At 43.1% G+C, this 21,511-nt stretch overlaps 1 protein-coding gene across 37 annotated transcripts; it reads right to left on the bottom strand.

Annotated features, from left to right (window-relative positions):
* Positions 1-494: 494 nt before the first annotated feature.
* LOC124637414 (myosin heavy chain, muscle) lies at positions 495-20,603 on the bottom strand. Of its 37 annotated transcripts, none has more exons than XM_047173861.1 (25): positions 20,586-20,603; positions 19,409-19,677; positions 18,709-18,852; positions 17,078-17,262; positions 16,626-16,821; positions 16,367-16,430; positions 16,193-16,291; positions 15,305-15,408; positions 13,713-13,850; positions 13,292-13,561; positions 12,216-12,386; positions 10,846-11,025; positions 10,578-10,734; positions 9,835-9,887; positions 9,163-9,250; positions 8,880-8,997; positions 7,851-7,968; positions 6,988-7,124; positions 6,780-6,906; positions 6,134-6,343; positions 4,732-5,618; positions 4,223-4,301; positions 3,477-3,722; positions 1,290-3,125; positions 495-964 (listed from the first exon to the last, which is right to left on the bottom strand). In XM_047173861.1, exons 2-25 carry the CDS (start codon positions 19,613-19,615, stop codon positions 884-886), a joined length of 5,895 nt encoding a protein of 1,964 aa, XP_047029817.1. In that variant the 5' UTR covers positions 19,616-19,677; positions 20,586-20,603; the 3' UTR covers positions 495-883. The 37 variants fall into 37 exon arrangements, with proteins under 37 accessions (XP_047029817.1, XP_047029816.1, XP_047029842.1 ...); XM_047173860.1 differs by lacking the exons at positions 7,851-7,968; positions 9,835-9,887; positions 12,216-12,386; positions 15,305-15,408 and adding exons at positions 8,360-8,477; positions 10,210-10,268; positions 12,605-12,775; positions 15,645-15,748 and having other exon boundaries at positions 20,586-20,602; XM_047173886.1 differs by lacking the exons at positions 7,851-7,968; positions 9,835-9,887; positions 12,216-12,386; positions 15,305-15,408; positions 20,586-20,603 and adding exons at positions 1,170-1,214; positions 8,360-8,477; positions 10,210-10,268; positions 12,605-12,775; positions 15,645-15,748.
* Between the last annotated feature and the right edge of the window lie 908 nt (positions 20,604-21,511).

The following is a 21,511-nucleotide window of genomic DNA, read 5'->3' as shown; positions in this document are numbered from 1 at the left end:
AGATCCGTGTCTATAGAGATATCGTATCTATCTAAAAAATAACTATATTTATGTCCTGTCAATTGTGAATATCTCTGAAATTCGAGATGACACTGGATAGTGTACTAAAATTTGCAGTGAACACAGTATAGTTGTAGAATTTAGATGGCTCTGTGTAAAATATTGTCTTTCGAAGTTCTCAGAATCATACGTTTCTATACTAGTATAATCCTACTGAAAGGCTAGTCCTTTCAGAAATATTTTGCGATGTATTGCATCAAAATAGGTATGTGTGGTATGTAGGTATTTGTGCCTGTAAGTGCCTTTTTTAACACATTTTGAAAAAGTTTGTAGTTATAGCGTGTGGAGTGTGTGGGTGTGTGGTATAAATTCTGAACCGATTCACCTCGTGATCAGCGTGTGTTTGTGATGATAAATTATAATCAATTTTATGTGTGTGGACTATTATGTGCAATAATCAGGGATTAAGGTAATATAAATAAAAAGTCGAGTAATAGTATTTTATGACAACGATATCGCTTTATTAGATGTCAAAATGAGGCGTTCGAGAGAGGCGCGCGCGCCGGCGGCGGTACGGAGGTGGGGGGCGTGTCTCGGTCGAACATGCGCGCGCGCGGCTCACGCGCGTCTCTCGCGGCCTCGCACTCTCGATACATACTCCACGGTAATAAATAATATAAATAAATATCAACAAGTTACAAAATAGCCTTTCGTAAAAAGATTAGATCACTAAAGTGTATATTTTTTTTGTTGGCTTACAAAATTTTTTTTTACAGTTTTTCGTTTCACGCATTCGTAACTTTCAACTGCTATGTATAAAAAAAAATTAGTTACATTTCAACGAAAAATCTGTACAGTCCGTTTTTTTTCTGTAGTGGAACGTTTAGAAATCTTCGGGCGCCAGGTCGAACCTAGGTGGGAAGGTGCCGAAACCGTCAGCGAAGGCGGGACGCGAGCGCTGGGGCTGTGGAGGAAAACAAACATTTGTACATTGTTATACCTCAACAGGACAAATATATGTCATGCAGGACACGGATGCACGATGTCGGACATGCCCGGGACGAGATGCAAGAGATAACATATGGGGACAACTCTTCTAGAGCTACTTGTGAATATATGGGGACTGCACTGTTCATAGTGCTGTGGCGTGCATTATATTGCCAACTTACATATTACTCTCCAGTGCTGATTTAGGGACGCCCTTTAACGGACGCCTGAATCAGAGAATAATGCTTAATATCTCGAATTAATTTTGACGGTTTCAGAAAGACTTAGTGAAGGAAACTCACCGCCGGACTGACTCCTCTCGCAGCGGAACCCGCACGTCCCTTGCCACGGAATTTGCTGATGGCCTGCTCGGCAAGGTCTGCCCTTTCCTCGGCCTCCTCCAACTCCTGCTGTGCCTTGCGGAACTTAGCCAAGTTGAGGGCGGCGATTTCTTCGGCTTCCTCGATCTGCCTCTTGTAGGTCTTGATCTTCTGTTGCAGTTTGTCGACGAGGTCCTGCATGCGCTCGTGGTTCTTGCGGTCCTCCTCGGCCTGGAAGGTGAGCTCCTTGATGCGCCTCTCTGACTTGCGGAGGTTCTTCTGGGCGTCGGCGTGTCTCCTCTGTTCACCGTCAAGCTCGTTCTCAAGCTCCCTGACCCTCTGTTCCAGTTTCTGGATGGCCTTCTTGCCTCCCTTAAGGGCGTTGGCTTCAGCCTCATCCAGCCTGACTTGCAGTTCCTTGATCTGTTGCTCAAGAGCCTTGCGGAGTTTCTCCTGGGTCTGGGCGTGGTCTTGTTCGGCGCGCAGCTCGTCGGCAAGACGGGCGGCGTCAACCATAGCCTTCTTGGCCTTCTCCTCGGAGTTCTTAGCCTCGTTGAGGAGCTCGTCGAGGTCGGAGTGCAGGGTCTGCAGCTCGGACTCGAGTTTCCTCTTGGCAGCGGACAGGGAGGCGCTCTGGGCGGACAGCTCGTTGAGCTGTTCGTGAGCGTCGCCGAGTTCCTGTTCGGCCTGGCGGCGGGCGCGGTCGGCCTGTTCCAGGAGGGTGCGGGACTCCTCGAGCTCGTTCTGGAGGGCGTTGGCGCGGCGTTCTGAGATGCCGAGCTGTTCGCGGGCATCGTCGCGGGCGCGCTGTTCCTCTTCCAGGGCGGTCTGGAGGTCCTTGATCTGGGCCTGGTAGCGCTTGATGTTCTTCTGGGCCTCAGCGTTAGCCTTGTTGGCGTGGTCAAGAGCGATCTCAAGCTCGTTGATGTCAGCCTCAAGCTTCTTCTTCATGCGCAGGGCCTCAGCCTTGCCCTTAGCCTCGGCTTCGAGGGAAGCCTGCATGGAGTCGAGGGCGCGCTGGTGGTTCTTGCGTGTGTTCTCGAACTCCTCCTCCTTCTCTTGGATGCGCCTGTCGATCTCCTGCCTGACCTGGGACAGCTCAAGCTGAGCGCGGAGAACCTTGTTCTCCTCCTGTTCGAGGGCTGCCTCAGCCTCCTCAAGGGCGGCCTGGAGCTCGTCCTTCTCGGCCTCAAGGCGCTTCCTGGCCTTCTCGATCTCGTGGATGTTGCGGCCACCTTCACCGATCTGGTCAAGGAGGTCCTTGACTTCGTCGGCGAGGTTCTTGTTCTCACGGCGGACAGCCTCAAGCTGTTCCTGGCCTTCCTCGTAGGCACCCTTGAGACGGAACAGCTCAGTGGAGTAGTTGCGGCACTCCTTCTGGCTGGCGTCGAGCTCAGCGGCAAGGTCGTCAACCTTGAGCTTCCATTCTCCGATGATCTTGTCGAAGGCCTTCTGCTTCTTCTCGGCAGCGTTGGCGATGGCGGTGGCACGGTCGACCTCGAGCTGCAGGTCCTCGACCTCGGTGGCGAGACGCTGCTTGGTCTTCTCAAGAGCGACAACCTTCTGGTTGAGGGACTCAATGGTCTCCTCGGCTTCGGCAAGGCGGGCCTGGAGCTTGCGCTTGGCCTCCTCGAGTTCCTCGGAGCGGGCCACGCCCTCGGACTCGTACTTGGAGCGCCAGAGCTGAGCCTCGGCGTTGGCCTTGGAAAGCTGGCGTTGAAGATCAGCCTTGCCTTCGGCCTCCTCCTCGACCTGTTCGCGGATGTTGTCCAGGTCGTGCTCGAGGTTGCGGAACTTGCCAAGAAGGGTGGCGCGTTCCTGTTGACAAAGATATCATTAGTATATGAGATGATTACGAAATATAAAATTACCAGCCCGATAGCGACTCACTGTTGTTTAAGTGTCGATGTTTATCTTCTTAAAGTATATGTTCAATGTTCATATCTAAGTATCCAGAAAAAAAAAATTACGAATCGTATATGTTATTTACAAATGTTTTACTACTTCTAAAAATACAATGAGAGCTATGTGAATTTATATTAATAAATCAACAGCTCCTAAGCTAGGTATACTTTTTTCACAATGAACTAAAATCCGAGTTGTATACTAACAGTGGTGGCAGATCAATGGCTGAATAAAAATGTGTGAGGATGTCTGATGAGTACATACCCTGGCCTCTTCGTCGGCGAGCCTCTTGGTGTCCTCGAGCTGAGTGGTGAGGGACACCTTGATCTTGGACAGCTGAGAAACCTGGGACTCGGCCTCCTCCAATTGGCGAAGAAGGTCGGAGTTCTCGATGGACAGCTTCTTCTTGGCGGCATCCAGGTCGTTGAGGGTGCGGTTGGCTTCGTCAGCCTTGCTCTGCACCTCGTTGAGCTGGTGCTGCAGCTGCTTGACGATCTTCTCTTGGGCAGCCTGTGGGGAACCATGGGTTAGTATGCAAGTATTGTTGTGGATGCATGTTAATTTGCTTAAGTTTTTTTTTAAATGAAGATGAATGTTCTAAGTTATTTATCTAGTATTATTGTTGTTATAGTATTGGTAAGTATATTCACGTAACAAAAATCTTTTCTATTGGTTAAGTAAATAATATTTTAAATCCAAATTTATTTTTTGTTAATAAATTCAAACTTTTTTTTATATCTAATTGAACTTCCATGCACGTTATTGCTCACATTTTGGGTAGTTATCTTATTAGGTATAAGAGGATCCAATCGTCGAGGCGGTTTTAGCTTCCATGCTACACCTAATCAAATGTTTTTTTTAGTTTATTATGATGAGTATCATTGTCATGGGATGGATTATGTGTTGTCATGTGTGGTGTTTTGACATATATTCTCCATAGATTTAATAAGCTGCAAAGCGAAGCCCTGTAACGGCAAAGGCCAGCAAAATTTTCTTTTCATCCTTTGTACCTTTTCGTTGGACACATGGTCGAGTCCGGCACGAAGGTCATTGACTTCGCTAAAGTACTGAGAGCGCTCTTTCTCAGCCCTGGATAGATAAATAATGACAAAACAATTTTAGTAAAATGTCAACAACCATCTAATACGGCCGAGGAATTAACAGAGAAACATCGTATCTTATAATCACAATGGCATGTGATGTGTAATGTGGGTCGTTCCGGGAAGGTTCCATGCAAGGTGTCACCCCACTCGTGCCTCTACGGACGACATGTTACCTTCTCTCTCGCTACTTGATCGACAGCCGCGCGAGTGTTGTTAAGCTCGTTGTAGCAAGACGCGCGGTCATGCTCAGCCCTGGATTTGCATTATGTTTCAGTAAATGTAATCTATATTTAATTCTGACATAAATCTATCAATCCCACATGTACCCGTCGACCGATTTTGATGAGTCACGCGTAGGCGGTGATACATTGCTTTTATTTTATAGACTATTTTTATAGTAGTGTAAATATACTCACTTGGCCTTGAGCTTGTTGAGCTGGTCGAGCTGCTCGCCCATCTCCGAGACGGCATCGTTGTGCTTCTTGCGGAGGTTGGCGAGGGTAGACTCGTGCTGGATGTTGGCCTCCTCGAGGTCGCGGCGCAGCTTGCTGAGCTCAGCCTCGCGCTTCTTGTTCAGCTCAATCTGAGCGGAGGTGGCGCCACCGGCTTCCTCAAGGCGCTCACCCAGCTCCTCGAGCTCGCGGGCGAGGTCGGCACGCTGCTTCTCGGCCTTAGCGCGAGCCTGGCGTTCGGATTCGACCTCCTCCTCGAGCTCTTCGATGCGGCCTTGCAATTCCTTGATCTGTTTCTGGAGCTTGCTGACAAGCGACTGCTCGTCCTCCAGCTTGGCGGTAAGGGACGAGATCTCCTTGTCCTTGCGCTGGATGGTCTGCTCGAGCTCCTTCTTGTTGCGCTCGAGGTCGGCGACGGCCTCCTGGGTGAGCTTGAGGTCGCCCTCCACCTTCCTCCTCTGCTTCTCGACGTCGGCGCGCAGCTTCTTCTCGCGCTCCAGAGAGTCCTCGAGCTCGTCGAGGGTCTGCTCGAGCTTCTGCTTGACCTTGTTGAGGTGGTTGACCTTGTCCTCGGCGGCCTGGAGCTCCTCGGAGGTCTTCTGGTTGGACTCTCCCTGGAGCTTCTTCTCCTTGTTCAACTTGTTGATGAGCTCGTCTTGGTGGGCGATCTCGTCGTTCAAGTTGCGGATCTGGTGGTCCTTGGTGGCCTTGTCCTGCTCGGACTTCTGGACGGACAGTTCCAAGTCTTCGACATCCTTCTTGAGGCCGGAGACTTCCTGTTCCAACTTCTTCTTAGCCTGGAAGAGCTGGTTGCGGGCATCCTCTTCCTGGGTAAGGCGGTCCTGGGTGTCCTACAAATTAAAAAGGTCTAGTCAGTATTGTGAATCAGCTTGTGTTTAAAATAAGTATTAACGCACGCGTCTGTTTCTTGTCAATTAACACGTCGAAGAATGAGGCAATTAAAGTTTCGCAATAAAATCCTGTAGGGTGCAGACGTGCAGTTATTTTAAACACGATCGAGCTATTTCCCGTATAAACAAACTGAAGTTTATTTAAAGAATTGCGTCAAGAAAACTCGCAGTAAGTTCACTCGCTACACTGTTCAACACTACATATTTGGTTTGTAACACTATGATTGATGTTTATCGACCGCAGGAAGCTTCGCTAATTTTAATTAGATTAATTAGCTGTAGATTTCATCACGTCAACTCTCACGACCTAAATTCTAGTTGCTATTTCAGTAGGTACCTAATAAATAAATTTTAAAACATCCACTTGCTTGTATATCACTGTATCTAATATAATTAACGATAAGTGCACTTGTACCTATTAGTTGACTAAGTAAACAGTAATGTTGAGTACTCACCCTGAGCTGGAGCTCGAGGTCGGCCTTCTGCGCGTTGAGCTTGGCAGCGCGCTCCTGCACCTCGGAGAGGGAGCCCTCCTTGCCCTCGATGGAGGCAAGCAGAGCGGTCTTCTCCTCGAGGAGCTTGGCGTTGAGACCCTCGAGCTCCTTGCGGAGCTTCTCTTCCTTCTCGAAAGCCTCCTGGGCCTTCTGGGCCTTCTCCTCAAGTTTCTGTAATTCGTTGACACCTTTAGTATCCTCGTTCCATTCCGACAAGTGAACCGCGGACGCCATTGTTTATTAATTAATTAACTTTTTAATAATACATCAATAAAAAAATAAATAGGAATGCAAATGTGTTCGGTTCGTTCGTAAGTATAGGGTAGGGTAGGTGGTGCGCGCGCCGCCGACCACTCCGCTACTGAGCGCCGCTGGAGTTTTCCAGCGGGTGGAACGTCGCCCACGCACTCTAACATTGTAAGTATGGAGAAAAGGCGCGCGGAGGGGGCCGGGATCCAGAAATGGCCGCACCACCTGTGGTGTCGCGTGACCGACAGGTGGGCGCGGCCCGAGCTATTTGCGTTACCCTGATTCACGCGTCCTATATCCGTGTAGAGTGGGTCAGAGTGTACGATCAAATTAATAACGAGTGATGATTGATGCTTACCGCGAGCTCATCCTCGACGCGGGTGACGTTGAGGAGGGGCTTGACCTTCTGCCACAACTTCCACCAGGGCCAGGTGCGGAGTTGCAGGTACTTGCGCAAGTTGCGCTGGACAACTTGGAGAGCCAACCTTTATAAAAAAATAAGTGTTATGTGTGTGTCATTCCCAAATATGGCGCTATGTTAAAGTGTCAATGTTCAGTATGCCTACCTCTGTTCCTGCAGCTTCTTGTACTCCTTACGGGACAGGTAACCACGGATGTAGGCCTGGAGCCACGAGACGATCTTGGACAGCCTGTCGTCACGCAACTCTTCCATCTGACCCAGGACACCAGCGCGGAAGAATACCTGCTCGTACAGGGCAAGTGTTAGGGGACAAGCTCGACATGGCCAAGTGGTAAGCAAATTAAATTGATCTCATTGAATTTAACAATATTGAATTTTACCTCATTTTGGTGCTTCACACATTGAAAATGTGAATTTATTTTAGTTACAAATAAAAAGAAAAGAGATCAAATTTTGTGTTAGTCATTTGCATATATGTGAGTCATCAAAGAAGAATTCACTAAAACAGTAAAGTGGCACAAAACAGACCGATAGAATAGAAAGATAGGGTTATTTTCGTTACTGCGTCATGCAATGAGGATAGAGGGAAAAATTAGTTTTGTGTAGGCTGTGTGTGGCATGCTGGATCTACCTTAGTCTTTCCGAGCCTGAAAGACTCCGAATCCAATCCGGTATGTTCGAGAATTTTCTTAGTAGCAATCTCAGGTGTAATTGGCTCTTTGATGAGGTTCGGGCACAGAATTTTGTATCTGCGTTATAGGAGTACATACAATATGATAATCGTGTTTATTATGTACGTGTAGGGTGAGGATAGGGGAACACAAACAGGAGCCTTAGTAGCTTGGACTCCGGGGGTGAGCACGTATAGGTTTAAGGTCAAATTATGACACCAGTCTCATGAGGTGCTGAATTCGACAAAGCGCATTTAAGCCTCGCGGTCCGGGTGTTTGGGGGTTTTGGACCGCTCGTCTCAAATAGCTAACTACTTTCAGGGGTATAAAGACATGCCTTGGTGTGACCCAGACGGTAGGACTCGACGTCTAAACCGGTAGCCTCCAGGATGACTTGAGCGATTTTCTTAGGATCGGATTCCTTTTCCACAGCTTGAGGGGCCAGGATCTTGTAGCTACATTATCAAAATATATGGACACACAATGAGGGAATGTACTGATAATATGTTCATGAGTTTACCAATACAAAGATACAACGTCCTTGGTATCTTCGGGGGTAATATGGGGGTCAAAGGGTAAATCATAACTTTCCAAAACTACTTCCAAGTTCTGAAAATTTCTAAATACAGGGTAAAGGTTCTCATGACTAGATGACAATATCTAGATACAGGTGATTTCTACAGGTGCATACCATTCATGATAACTAAATACAGTAAAATACTCGATGGCAGGCAAACCATGTACGGTAGGATGTAAAACGAATCTATTTCCTTATAGATTTTCATAAAATCTATACTATATCATGCTGTCATCGCCATTCTAGGATGGTATCAATGTCTGCCTTGCCTTTGTGTGGCCAATACGATAGCTTTCAGGGTCGAGACCCACTTCCTCCAAACACTTCCTAGCTGCCTCTTTAGGATCTTTTTCTGCTGTCATGGCGACTGGTGCAAGAATCATGTAACTGTTCATTAAATAACATGTTATTTCAGTTCAACATTGTAAACATGAGTGGCTACAGTATTAATAATATATCACTTCGCACCTTGATTAAAAATATAAAGGTGCGTGAGAGTGGGAAGTCATCAAAATAATTTTAGATGTTATTAGTCACGCCTGCACGAATGTCTGATGACGTCAGCCGGCAGTCAGCTGCAGTACCAGAATAAAATCGGGTCGAATGTACCAGAGTCCAAAGAATTTTGTTTAGACTCGCCAACCAAAATTATGTTCGTCAATAAATTTAATCTTGTATATGAAAATAAAATAAAATTATTTGATGACTGGAGATACCATAAATATTTGCCGAATGGGCACTTAGGACTGAAATAGATTTCGCTGGAATCCTTGGAGATTGGAATCTTACCGGAGCTTGAAGTCGGGGTAGACCATCCTGTTGGGGAAACCTTTACGGCAAATACGGATGCCTTCAAGCACACCGTTACAGGTCAGCTGGTGCATCACAAGGTGAGAGTCGATGAGACCTGCGTGACAAAGTTACAAATTCCGCTCATGAAACATATCACATTTTTTAAAAAGTTCCGGAGGAAATTCCGGGAGCGATGATTGTGGAGCTTAATTTTGAATATCTTTTTCTAGATTTCAGTTGTGGGAGTTTTAAAAGTGAAGATTTAGTGCTTATTACTCACCAGGCTGCTTCAACTCGTTGGGGATGATACAACGTACGAAGTGAGGCTGGGTAGACCTCAGGGTGGTCATCAGGTTGTTAAGTTGTTCCTGTAGATACAGCAAACATTAGTATTCATTCCGCAGGTACTAAGATTTGCACATAAAACAAATATTGCACATATATTGCTTGAATTTTCATAAAAGCTTAACACGATTAAGATCATTTCTGCTTGTCACAGCACAGAAATTATCTTTGAAACATAAAGAAGCAACACACAAATGTAATGCGCAAAAGAAGTATTCTTTGATGTAAAGTGCATAAACATAAAAACACACATGTAAGTTAGAACATAAAAACACAACAAAAATATTAATTCAGCGACAAATGTAGTATTGTACGTATTCAGGACACTACTTTGTAGCTACGGATTACATTTGAGACACACTTTAGTATTATAGTGCGTCTACAATGAATGATAGTGGATAAAACGTACCGTACGTGTATCATACAGTACAATACAATACAGGTAGGTAGGGTAATGGGATGACACTAAATTACCTTTCAGTAAATTCAGGTATCGAACTACATTAAACTCACAATCCGAAGCAGATCTACATCAAGTAGTTGCTTTTGCTTCGGAGATGATACAAAAAAAACAAAATCAACTTAAAAATTTGAAACATTTAAATACCCTGTAAGCGGAGGACACAGTAGCGAAACCACCGCCCTTCTTACCGCGACCTCCTATGGACGTACATTAACAAGCAACGATTAGTACGAGGACAATCACAATGACGCCACTTAGGACACTACAATACTCGTAGACAAGACACCTGCAGAACTTCACATGAGCTGTGTTTAAGACATGGACGGACATGATTAAAATAAAAGCGTGCAAGGCTGGCCCTAACGTAATGGAATCATAAAAGTGACTGATGATTATAAAACTTGAATATTGTGATTCCTTAGAACGGGAGCCAGCCTTAAGCGTGTAGACAGACGAAGACAGTAAAGCCACGTAGGATTCACAGAAGCAAATCGCGGTGATTGTATATTCCGGTTTTACCCTGTAGAGTGATGATACGGTCTGGAAGGCAGAACCCTTAGCGCGTTTGCCACCAGCGCCTATTTCATTGAAAACATGTGTCAGAATAAAGTATAAGCTGTTGAGCTAATAACTGATATTTGTAGTCAGCATTAGCTCTTGATAGATGTTGTGTAGAAAGAATGAAATGAACCAAGTTTTGAAGTATAGAAATCTTGGTGTTGCTTGATGTTGGTGTATAGTTTTGATTCCTGATGAGTGTATGATGTTTGTATGAGCTCATGGTACCTGTCACCTTCAATACGATTATTGCAAGAGAATCTAAAGTAATCATCATTATTTAGTTTAGATATTTCATAGTCTTGATCAAGTGTTGAAATGATACGTACCCTTGCCACCACCGCCACCGGCATCACCAGACTGACCAGGATGGTCAGCAAAGATCTCAACCAACAGTTTGTTCTGACCCTTCTTGAACTGGTCAACGACAGTGTCGTTGAGGGGGTCCTTGTTCTTCTCAAGCCATCCAGTGATGTTGTAGCCGACCTGTTCAGTATCAAGTTGAAGATTTTATATGACAGTCATAGAACGAGGGATACAGTGATCCCAAGAGACGCGGATGACGTAAGTGAAGTTACAAGTCGTATTGATACTTACGTTACCGGCGTAGTGACCAATGGCGAAGTGAGCGGCCTGGCAACCGGGCTTGGGCGGCTTCGGCTTCAGGTAAGGAGCAGACTTGCCCAAGTGGTTGTTGTTCAACTTCTCAACGAAGGTCTGGTCGGTGGCTTTGGGGAACATAGACTCTTCCTCAAGGATGGAGAGGATACCCATGGGCTGTAAACGTACCAAGGAGATTAGAACACGAAGGATGTACGGGCGACTCGAAGATACGTCTCATGTCTGTAACTATATAGGGAAAAGGGTAGTACAAATTAATTTTATAGCATTTAATGTAAATTCATCAAGAAAATTGATAATTATGAAATTTTATAATCAGGAAAAGGAACATTTAAATGAGACAAGTATCTTATATCTAAATATAGCTATAGTAGTAAGCAGCATGCAGGTAAGACAAAAAACAGAAATATTATGTTGCAGTGATTGATTAGATTGTGTGTACATCTGTATTGTGGTAAAAAGCTCTACCTCAATATTTTCTATAAAAAATGCGTTTTTAAGTAGCTTGATTACATCATTATTACGCAGGCAATTACTTATGAACAATATTGGTTATAAAAATACTAAATACATTAGATATTTAATGAATAATTAGATAGTTCTATGTTTGCATTCAGTTTTAAAATAAAATAAGTATTATAATTGACTAAATTTCGCGTGCGATCCTGAGAGCGGTGTATTTATATTTTTACTTGGGACGCTGTAGCTAGATGCAAATTAAAATATTCCATAAGTTCTGCAGTAGCTTCGCTTGCATATTTGTTCGCGTGTGTGGTGCAAGCGGATACTGTCATATCTCTGCCTAGTAATACCGTGGCATGGGGGAACAGCCAGCAGTTTGCAGCGATGGCTCAGCTTGAAGCTCTCGCGGCCCTACATCCTCAAGCTATGCACTTATAACCTCTAATACCTTCTCAATTAGATCAATTGTCGCTTGGAGGTCCATACCAAAATCTATGAAGGTCCATTGGATCCCTTCTCTTTCATATTCCTCTTGTTCTAGGACGAACATGAAATGGTTAAAGTACTGTTGCAATTTTTCGTTCGTAAAGTTAACACAGAGCTGATTAAATCCGTTCATCTGGATCGCGGAGCGACATGAAAAAAACGATCGAAAATCTGTTATTAGTTATCTAAATTGTAAGAGTAGTGTTCTGAGTGTTTTTGAATATTTTAGAGATGTAAAATTAAATACTAGAAAAGAAAGACACACAGTAGAAGAAGACACACAGAAAAAAAAAACACAAAGAGCAAACAGCATTGATAGGGTCGCTCGAGTAGCACCAGGATACTCGAGGACCCCTGTGGCGTGAGCAAGCTTTCATCGTTGCGTTGACGCCAACTACCTTTTCAATAAGGTCAATGCAATTTTGCAGATCCATGCCAAAGTCAATGAATGTCCATTCGATGCCTTCGCGCTGGTACTCTTCTTGCTCCAGAACGAACATGTGATGGTTAAAGAACTGCTGAAGTTTCTCGTTGGTGAAGTTAATGCAGAGTTGTTCAAAACCGTTGAACTGCAGGGAGATAAGTAATGTGGAGGGTTAAGTTTGGGGGTCAGGTAAATTTGCTACGGATTTCATTCCGCAGTTGTTTGTATGGCGTGATGTAGACCCTGAGTGAAGAGAAGTACGACCAAGCCGGTCTCACGTGGCTTGTGATGTTAATGTTAAACGTTATCCCGTCTAGTTGCTTCCAGCGCCGACGGGCTCGACGAGACTCAACTGACTATTACCTTTTCGATAAGATCGATACAAGCGAGCAAGTCCATTCCGAAATCGATGAAGGCCCAGTTGATACCCTCCTTCTTGTACTCCTCTTGTTCGAGTACGAACATGTGGTGGTTAAAGAACTGCTGCAGCTTCTCATTGGTGAAGTTAATGCAGAGTTGCTCGAAACCGTTGAACTTTTGATAACATCATGAAGGGGGAATTACACACACACACACTTTAAGCATTTGACTAGACTACATATATTGCTATATAATATATGAGCGAGCAGGGGACCGATAGCTGAAAACTGAACACAGTGGAATAACAACCGAGCCCAACCGAGATGCACACTCGGTGTACCTTTTCAATTAGATCTATGCAGGCAAGCAAGTCCATTCCAAAGTCAATGAACTCCCAGTGAATGCCTTCTTTCGTATACTCCTCTTGCTCCAATACAAACATGTGATGGTTGAAGAATTGTTGGAGTTTCTCATTTGTGAAGTTAATGCAAAGTTGCTCAAACCCATTGTACTAAGAAATAAATCTGCATTAATATCTTACGAAGTGGCATCATATAGATATCTACTACTACTGTGCTATTCTACTACTTGTACTTCTCATACTCATATCTTATACTAAAACCGATTTTGTGAAACTTTGTTCATGTGATAGCCATAGCCTTTGAGGCTGGCTCAAGTAGTGATACTCACGTCGAAGATCTCGAAACCGGCGATATCCAGTACACCGATGAAGTGCTGCCTCTTCTGCTTGGTGTCTAGGGTCTCGTTACACTTCTTCACGAGCCACTTGAAGAGACGATCGAACATGCCCTTGCAGAGAGCACCGACGGAGTTGGTGACCTGGTCCTTGTTACGACCCTGGGTGACGAACTCGTTTCCGACCTTGATGCGGGGCTTCAACAAGTTCTTGTAGAGGTCCTGCATCTCAACACCGAGGAGCTTGGCAACCTTGTCACCATCCTGCAATAAGATAAAGATAATGATATTAGATTCATTGCTGTACATAGAGGTTTTAAATGGGTATTGTTACAAAAATTAACTTTTCAATGTAAAGTTGTACTTTTTACGAAAGCTTTATTTTGGTCGCTTTTAGAATTTAGAGTATACTGACCTCAGTGCCGTCGGCCTCAGCCTGTTCCTCGCGACCTCTCTGCTTGAACTGCATGCGACCCATGTGCATGACAGCGGCGGTGATCTTGTATACGTTGTCCTTCTCTTCCTGGGTGAAGCCCAGGACGTCCATGGCTTGCTATATTACAAAGTACACATTAGTATTCAGCGACGGGTGGAACAAATTCATCAGTGGACCCTTGCAGGCTGATGAGAAGAAGAAAAGATGGTCAACGGAAAAAGAAAATGTTATTTTTTGTATAATTTACTTGATTTGTATATAGTTTAGGTATATAATAATATTTTTTTTATAAGGAAGAAAACACACAGATATTTTAAATTAAGGGGCCAAAGAAAAGGAGAAATGGTGATAGAAAAAGCTTATATCTAGGAAGTACTTACCACATTAGATATTAGTAAAGTAAAAAGGGAAGCGTTAGCAAAATTAGGCATTTGTGATGAATTCGTAACATAGGAGTTGGTGCACAGGATACCGTTTTGAATACCTTCTAAAATACGGAGGGACGGAAACACGGAACAAATTTCGATACACATCATGTGTAGTTCCAAAATTTTGAGAATCGGGTTCGCATAACATTTTGAACGTCTTTATAAAACTACTAAAATAAAATTGTCCATTAGCGTCAATGTTAATGGTATTTTTTTCATATAGTTCTCTGTATTATCTTAATACAGATTTTGGTGCGTCTCATGGCTACTTCAATGGGTTCACTTCTTTTTCCATTCTCATTACACTTACGTCAGTTAATGTACACTCCTCGCCATCGTCTACGTTGGGGATAGTAATCTTACCCTGGGCGACGCAATTGTAATCGTATATGTCGTTGGATAACATACACATGTCTGCCGGATAAATCATAAAATAAACAATTAAAATCCAAATAAGAACACCAAACCACTTAAATTTTGCCTGCAAATGTCTCAGAAATCCTAACCGTCCCTGTCTGTCGTTTTTAAACATATTAGTTCGTGTGGTTGTGCTTGTGCTGGATCGGATATGGTGTCACCGTGATAAATAAAACCTGTGCAAAAAGCCCTTTGAACTCTTGCAAGGAGCGGGCAGCATATGTATGTCAGAAATTTTGTGGTGTTGACCGACAGTCGACTACGCAACGGAAGACACTGTATGACATATAATTAACAAGAATTGATGAATTAAGGTAATGGATATCCATCTAGTATCCTGGGATAGAACGGAATAGGATGAACATCCATTGTCATTAGAGTGTATTGTGCCTTCCGTTGAGGAATTGGCACGGTCACCAGAAATCAGACCCAATACACGGATATCTGCATCAAGACGCACGCTCCATGCGCAAGTTCAAGACTTACGATCGTGAGATCGCACTCTTCGGCGTCGTTGATCCCAGGTATTCGTGTCTTCCCTTGACTTATGAGGGGATAGTCCGAGATGCGGTTGCTTAGCATCGTTATTTCTGTAAACACCAAAACACCTGACATACACATGCGACAACCGAGCGCCGGCTCAGAAGTAAGCAAAGCAAGCAGCACTGCGAATAGATGAAATCGAAGGTAGAATGAGATGAGCCAGTAGTCAAGTTCTGGACTCACGTCGGTAAGTCTCATTTCCTCGCCGTCATCAACGCCAGGAATACTAGTCTTGCCTTGCGACACGATGTTGTAGTCATTGACGTCGTTGGATAGTAAACACAGAGCTAAAAATAACACCAATCATAGTCATAAGTGAAAGGTGTTTTAAAACTAAAGGTAGGAAGGGTCACTCCACAGTATCAAGAGTTGTGTTGGATCTAAGACTATCACTATAGGTAGGTATCTCGTGGTAGTACACAGACGAGATACGCCGGCCACCAGTCGGTTCCATGCGAGCCGGTGGCCGGCTACACACAGGGCACGCTCTAACGACCTTCTGCTATACAGAGGTCGGACTTACGTCAGTCAATGTACACTCCTCTCCATCATCTACGTTGGGGATGGTAGTTTTTCCTTGCGAGATGATGTTATAGTCATATACGTCGTTTGTCAGCAAACACATGTCTAAATTTGAAATAATAAATTAATGACCATAACCAAAACAGACGTTGGTCCTCCAACGGTTTTTTGTTGAAATGTGTAAATGTGCTTGTGTTTCTCGATCTGGCTACGCTAAATAGAATATGGGAGAAAAATTAACTTATCCTAAATTGCTTAATTCAACTTTATCATCTTGATTCAAATTTAAGTTTAAGTTGATTGATTAATGTTGAATATTCTTTTATTTACTTATTGATTTACTTTTTCAATGTTTAAGTATACTTTGATTTATAGTAGTATCATAGGACTTTATCTTTCCGAACCACTAAGAACAATTTGTCAAGAATTGAATACCCAAATATCATTTGGATCATGTTGTATCGTTTCAATATCATGAAATTTTCTTGAAGAAATATAAAATCCTATGATATTATCAGACTTGATGGTAGACCAGTAGTCTATACGCACCCTTAAGTCCAGGAACGGAGCCAGACATCATCTGGTAGAAGATGTGGTAAGAACGCTCAAGAGCCTGTTGGGAGATGACACGGGCCTTCTCGAGCAGATCTGGCAAGAAACAGGAACATTAGGACCAAGACCGAAGTGACTTGAAAGACCAAGTCTTGAGGAAAAAGTACTTACAGGTCTCGATATCAGCACCAGCCAGTTTACCGGAGGGTCCGAAGTGGATACGGATGAATTTACCCTGGGGAAGGAAGAAAAAGCATTTTAGTGTTAACAAAATACAAGTTTTGTGTAAAGGTGACTCTAACTGGGTATTGATTGAGAGTTTAAGTGCAAGAGAGAATGCTTTTCCAAATTTCTAATGTTTTACTTGAAGTAAATACTAATTTCTATTTAACTATCGCTATTGAAAAAAATACAAAGTTAGTATACTTACGAAACGAGACGAGTTGTCGTTACGGACGGTCTTGGCGTTACCGAAGGCTTCAAGTACAGGGTTAGTCTGTACGACCTGGTCTTCAAGGGAGCCCTTCTTCTCCTGGGACGGGTCCTTCTTTTGGGAGGCACCGACGGTGGCGAAGTACGCAATTACCTTCTTCGTGTTCTCAGTCTTTCCGGCACCAGACTCACCGCTGTTGGAGATAAGGGTTTTTGCTTAGTTTAAGTGGTGAGGCGGACATTTGTTTGACAGGCGTCTAAGGGTACGAAAAATAGCGTCCCTGACAAAAACCTTGTATTTCTTTTGTTTTATATATTTTTTTCCATTTTGACATTTAACGTTATGAATATTTTTTTTCAGATTTTTACTTGATAATTTTGCTTTTTTTGATTTTGATTTTCCTTTTGTGATTTTTGAATGATTTAATAAAGTGACTGAAAGAAACTTACGTAATCAACATAGATTGATTCTCGTGGTTGGTCAACATGTTGACGTAGGCACCGTCGGAAATGGCGAAGATGTGAGGGGGCACCTCCGAACGACGCTTGCCACGGTAGAGCTTGGCGCATCGTGTGGTGTACACGGGGAACCTCTTGTAGGGGTTGATAGCCACACAGAAGAGACCCGAGTACGTCTGTGGTGAACATGGCGAGATTAGTCATGCTGGTGATGATTGAGGTGGTGGTGATGGCACTCAAGATTGGTGATGGGTAATGCATTGGATGAATAGTAGGCTGAAGGAAGGATAAGGGGAATTCAACGAAAAAAGGATATATTTTGCGACGAATACTCTCTAGGAGAGCATATTGGTGGATATCACGGTCAAGTAAAGAATATAGGAAATAAGGTAATTTTTTATTTTGAAAGGAACAAAAAGTCCTGGATTATACCAGAATGAAGTTCATGATTATGGTTTGGGAAATAGGTCTTAAGGAGGTAAAGGTGGTAAACACGGCAAAAGTAAGGATAGTACATGGCATGGTCACAAACGATAAAATAAAGCTAGGTCTAAAGAAAACACCAAAACTGTGACGGGTACTGTACAAGTACTTTACGTCTCAGTTCTTGAAAAAAAAACCTTGAACAGTGCAGGATGCTCTATATAGTCTTACTGCTTTTTGACAATAGTAGGTTCAAAAATTAATTATAGACTTTTTATAGAGAATCCTGTTAATTCTAAAGCTAGCACGTTTCGTTAAACGGACGTCTTAAGTCCTGTAAAACAAATGATAGAAAAAGTGCAGAGCCGGGGTACAGTAATGATACCTTTCGTCTCTACGTAAAGAAAGATAGAACCACAACTCCCGACGTCATAGACGCGGAACTTAAAACACAACACAAAACTATTCTAGACAACAACATACTCTGCTCTAAGAACAGAGATGCTAAAAATGTAGAAAAACAACCAAAAGAAGATCCTCCAGACGCCTTCGAGTCCTTTTGCACCGACTTGTAGCAAGTACGGCCCAGGAAGTGTTTAGTTACAAAATGGGTCAAGATTTGGCTTTGTAGACACATTTGCATCGATAATGAATCCTATCCTTCATGTGATTAAAGTTCATAAAGCTCTGGCGGAAGCCGAAGTAAATCATTTACTAACAATCTATTTTAGGAAGCTTCGCCTGTTTTTTTTTTCATATTGTATTGTAGCCTCATGTGTTATCGTTTTATAATTAGAGTGCTCTGAAATGATTTTGATCAAACGTCGTTTATTGTCGTTTGTTTACTTTTAATTCTAATGTAAATCCATTAATTACTTGTGCAATAATTAGCAATTTAATTCGGACGCCAACAAAATAACGTCGAACGAGAGAGAAACTTTTCTATCGGGACAGAAATATCTAGATGCAAAATAAAATGTACTGAAATAGCAACAGCTGGCATGCCGCTACTTCTATTTATACTATAAATTGAGACATCAATCCAAGATTAATTGCGCCGTTCATGGACTTCTGTCGCACTTTAAAACTTGGTATCAATCCAATACTATCGAGAAATGTGTCTACTGTGATGAAAGATAGGAGAGGTGAGGTGCATGCACACTGCAAGGCCGGATCTCTGGACCGCTCCCGCGACTTACGTAAATAAGTTTATGGTAATATCTCTGCTTCAAGTTATACAAAACAGAAGCGTCGTTGAGGTATGTCAAGTTAGACATGTCCTCGCATTTCTCGTACTTAGGTGGGTTGACTTGAGCAACAAGATCTTTCTTGAAGTCTTTGGTCTGTGGGATAAATTGTTACATTAGTATAAAGTAGTGGTAAAGGCGCCAGGAGCGCCTACTTACATAGATCAGTTTCGCATAGTATCGTTGTCGAAGATTGTGGAGTACAGCTGCCTCGTTAAGATAAGTCAAGTCAGCCATGTCCTCGACTTTCTCGAATTTCGGCGGGTTTACTTGTGAGAGGAGTTCCTTTTTTAACGTCTTTTCCTGCTCATTTAATGTAAAGTTTAGTAATTAAACTAAATGTAACATCAAAGCTTTCCTCTTTGATACAGATTTGTTTAACTTTAAGGGATTTCCTTGTTGGAAATTAAACTAAGGGATTGTTTATCTCTATAAGACTTGAAGGGGGCAAAATGTTCCTGACAAGTAGTTACGTCATCATTTTATCAACCAAAAGTTGAGTATTGATAACTACTTATTTTTTTTTATCATCATGCTGCAGATCATAATCACATTCCAGTAGTTTTTCACTGGCATTTGCTGATCTGTTATCAACTTAGAATGCATCAGGTGGGTGATCTAAATCTACTTGGATAAGCAAAAGTATAATTACCTCACCACCAGGCAGGCTGACGGTCACCAGCTCACCCTTGGTGGCCTTGATCTCGCCCTGGAGGAAACCCTCCTTTTCGTCAGGCACCCAGCATGCCTTCTTGCCATCGTAGGGCTTGCTCTGGTCGATACGCTTCTGTTCCAGAGACACGAACAGGTACGGAGTCGGATCGGGGTCCTCGCCCTCTTGGACTACTGGCTTCGGCATTTCGGAGGGCTAACGAGACTTTTGGGCTAGTCGAGACACGAGAACGTTGCCCTGGAGCCTTCCTGCAACACACGCGCTTCGTTAGTGAACGCCGCGAGTTTACCGACGGAGATAAAGCGGCGGAGAGGCGCGTGCGGCTATTTGTGGCTGTAACCCGAGTAGTGGCCGCGCGGGAACCGTGCCAGCTAACAGTTTGCGTAACGCCGACTTTTATGCTCGCGTTTTTTATTAGCTTCCACCGTACGGCCCTTCGCGGATGTTACGTCACGGAGGTATGCGAGCCTGGAGGCACGCCAACCGATTTATCCGTCAGTGGATTGTTTATTGTCTTTTATGGTGATAGCTGATGGGTCACTGTTCACAACACCTGTTGGATCATTGATATCGATCGCTCTGTTATTATCGATTATGACATTCGATTGATTAATTTCTATTTTCAGTTAATCACTTGATTCAATTTCAAAGATCCGCTTATAAGTCAGAACTACAAGCAAGGTAGGGTCAACATCAATCAGTTGATTACTTCCTTTTTTTACTTTCAGATCAAAACATTGTTTATCCAAATCATTAATTACATTTAGGACAACAAACTGTTTATCAAATCAATTAATCACTTGAGTGTAACGACTGATCCATTAATTTAATCATTCATTTCAAAATGTCATTTCAATTTAATTGCTACTCAATTAACATTCAAAATCGTATCGGTTCCATAAAATTCATTACAATTACCAATCAAAGCACTGAATTTCAATAAACCATCAATAATCCAAACGTGTCGAGTGAACCACAAACCAAACACCAGAAAACACGTAGACCACTGCACAATCAATCCAATGCACGCGATAAATCAGCTGTCGCTTCCGCTACGTCACTAGAAGCTGCAACACTGCAGGCACTCGCGATGCCACTACGGTAATGCACTCCACGAATAGTCGCACGTGCACGCGGCGCGTGCGTCGGTACTCACGTTAGAAGCCGTTCTGACCGGCGGCGGGGTGCTCCAATGCTTTTTATACGCGCAATACGATACCACCGCGCGCGATCACCCCATTTTAGGCGGATGCCAGCCAGGGCTTCGGCTACACTTTCAGACAAGCTTAGCTTTCACTTGGGCGGGAACGCGCGCTGCGTCAACCGCTGCCGGCTACGTTATCATCGAAAAATAATTCAAATAATCGATTTTTGTTAATGAATGCCATGGTTAATGTTTATTCCAGCAGCCTGTTAGAGGAGCGGTAATTGAAAACAGACCTACGGTTAGTACAGTGTTTAAAGTACCATTAAATATAAACATTGAGTCGTTTGAATGTTTTATAGGGAAGGTAAGTATATTGATGATCGGGTTCAATGGATTGTCGTTAATTTAATTAAACTCCTTTACGTGAAGTGAATAGTTATAGGATTGTGTTAATTTTTCTCGCAATTTTAAATAAATATAATTTGATTTGTAATATTATTTATTTGGCATTTGATAGCTCATATTTTAGTGCAGAAATATTTCAATTACATTCCGCTATGCATGAATATAATGTATGACTATCTTCTGTAGGTAATATTAAATGGTTTGATAGGATTTTAATAAGTTTTCTAAAGAAAATATATTTCTTGGTTACATAGACATTCAATTCAATGAAAAGATATTTTTCAGCTAGTTTCAGTGTTGCCAGAAATCGCCTTCAGCAGCCTGTCATAGGTCATTGGTCTAATTCGTATGTGTGAACGACTTACCTATGTCGAACATCGAATATGAGACCAAAGTGGGAAGTGCTGAAAGCTGACATAATTATTGATAGAATACAAAAATCTGATAATTTTAAATTGAAATCGATCTAGTTAATGTAAATAATCAATTAGTAATAGGTAATAATGTAGGTGTTTCACTGACCTACCCTT

Source organism: Helicoverpa zea, chromosome 16 (assembly GCF_022581195.2).
Source record: "Helicoverpa zea isolate HzStark_Cry1AcR chromosome 16, ilHelZeax1.1, whole genome shotgun sequence".
Taxonomy (NCBI): Eukaryota; Metazoa; Arthropoda; class Insecta; order Lepidoptera; family Noctuidae; genus Helicoverpa; species Helicoverpa zea.
This window is presented reverse-complemented; position numbering and strand designations above follow the sequence as displayed.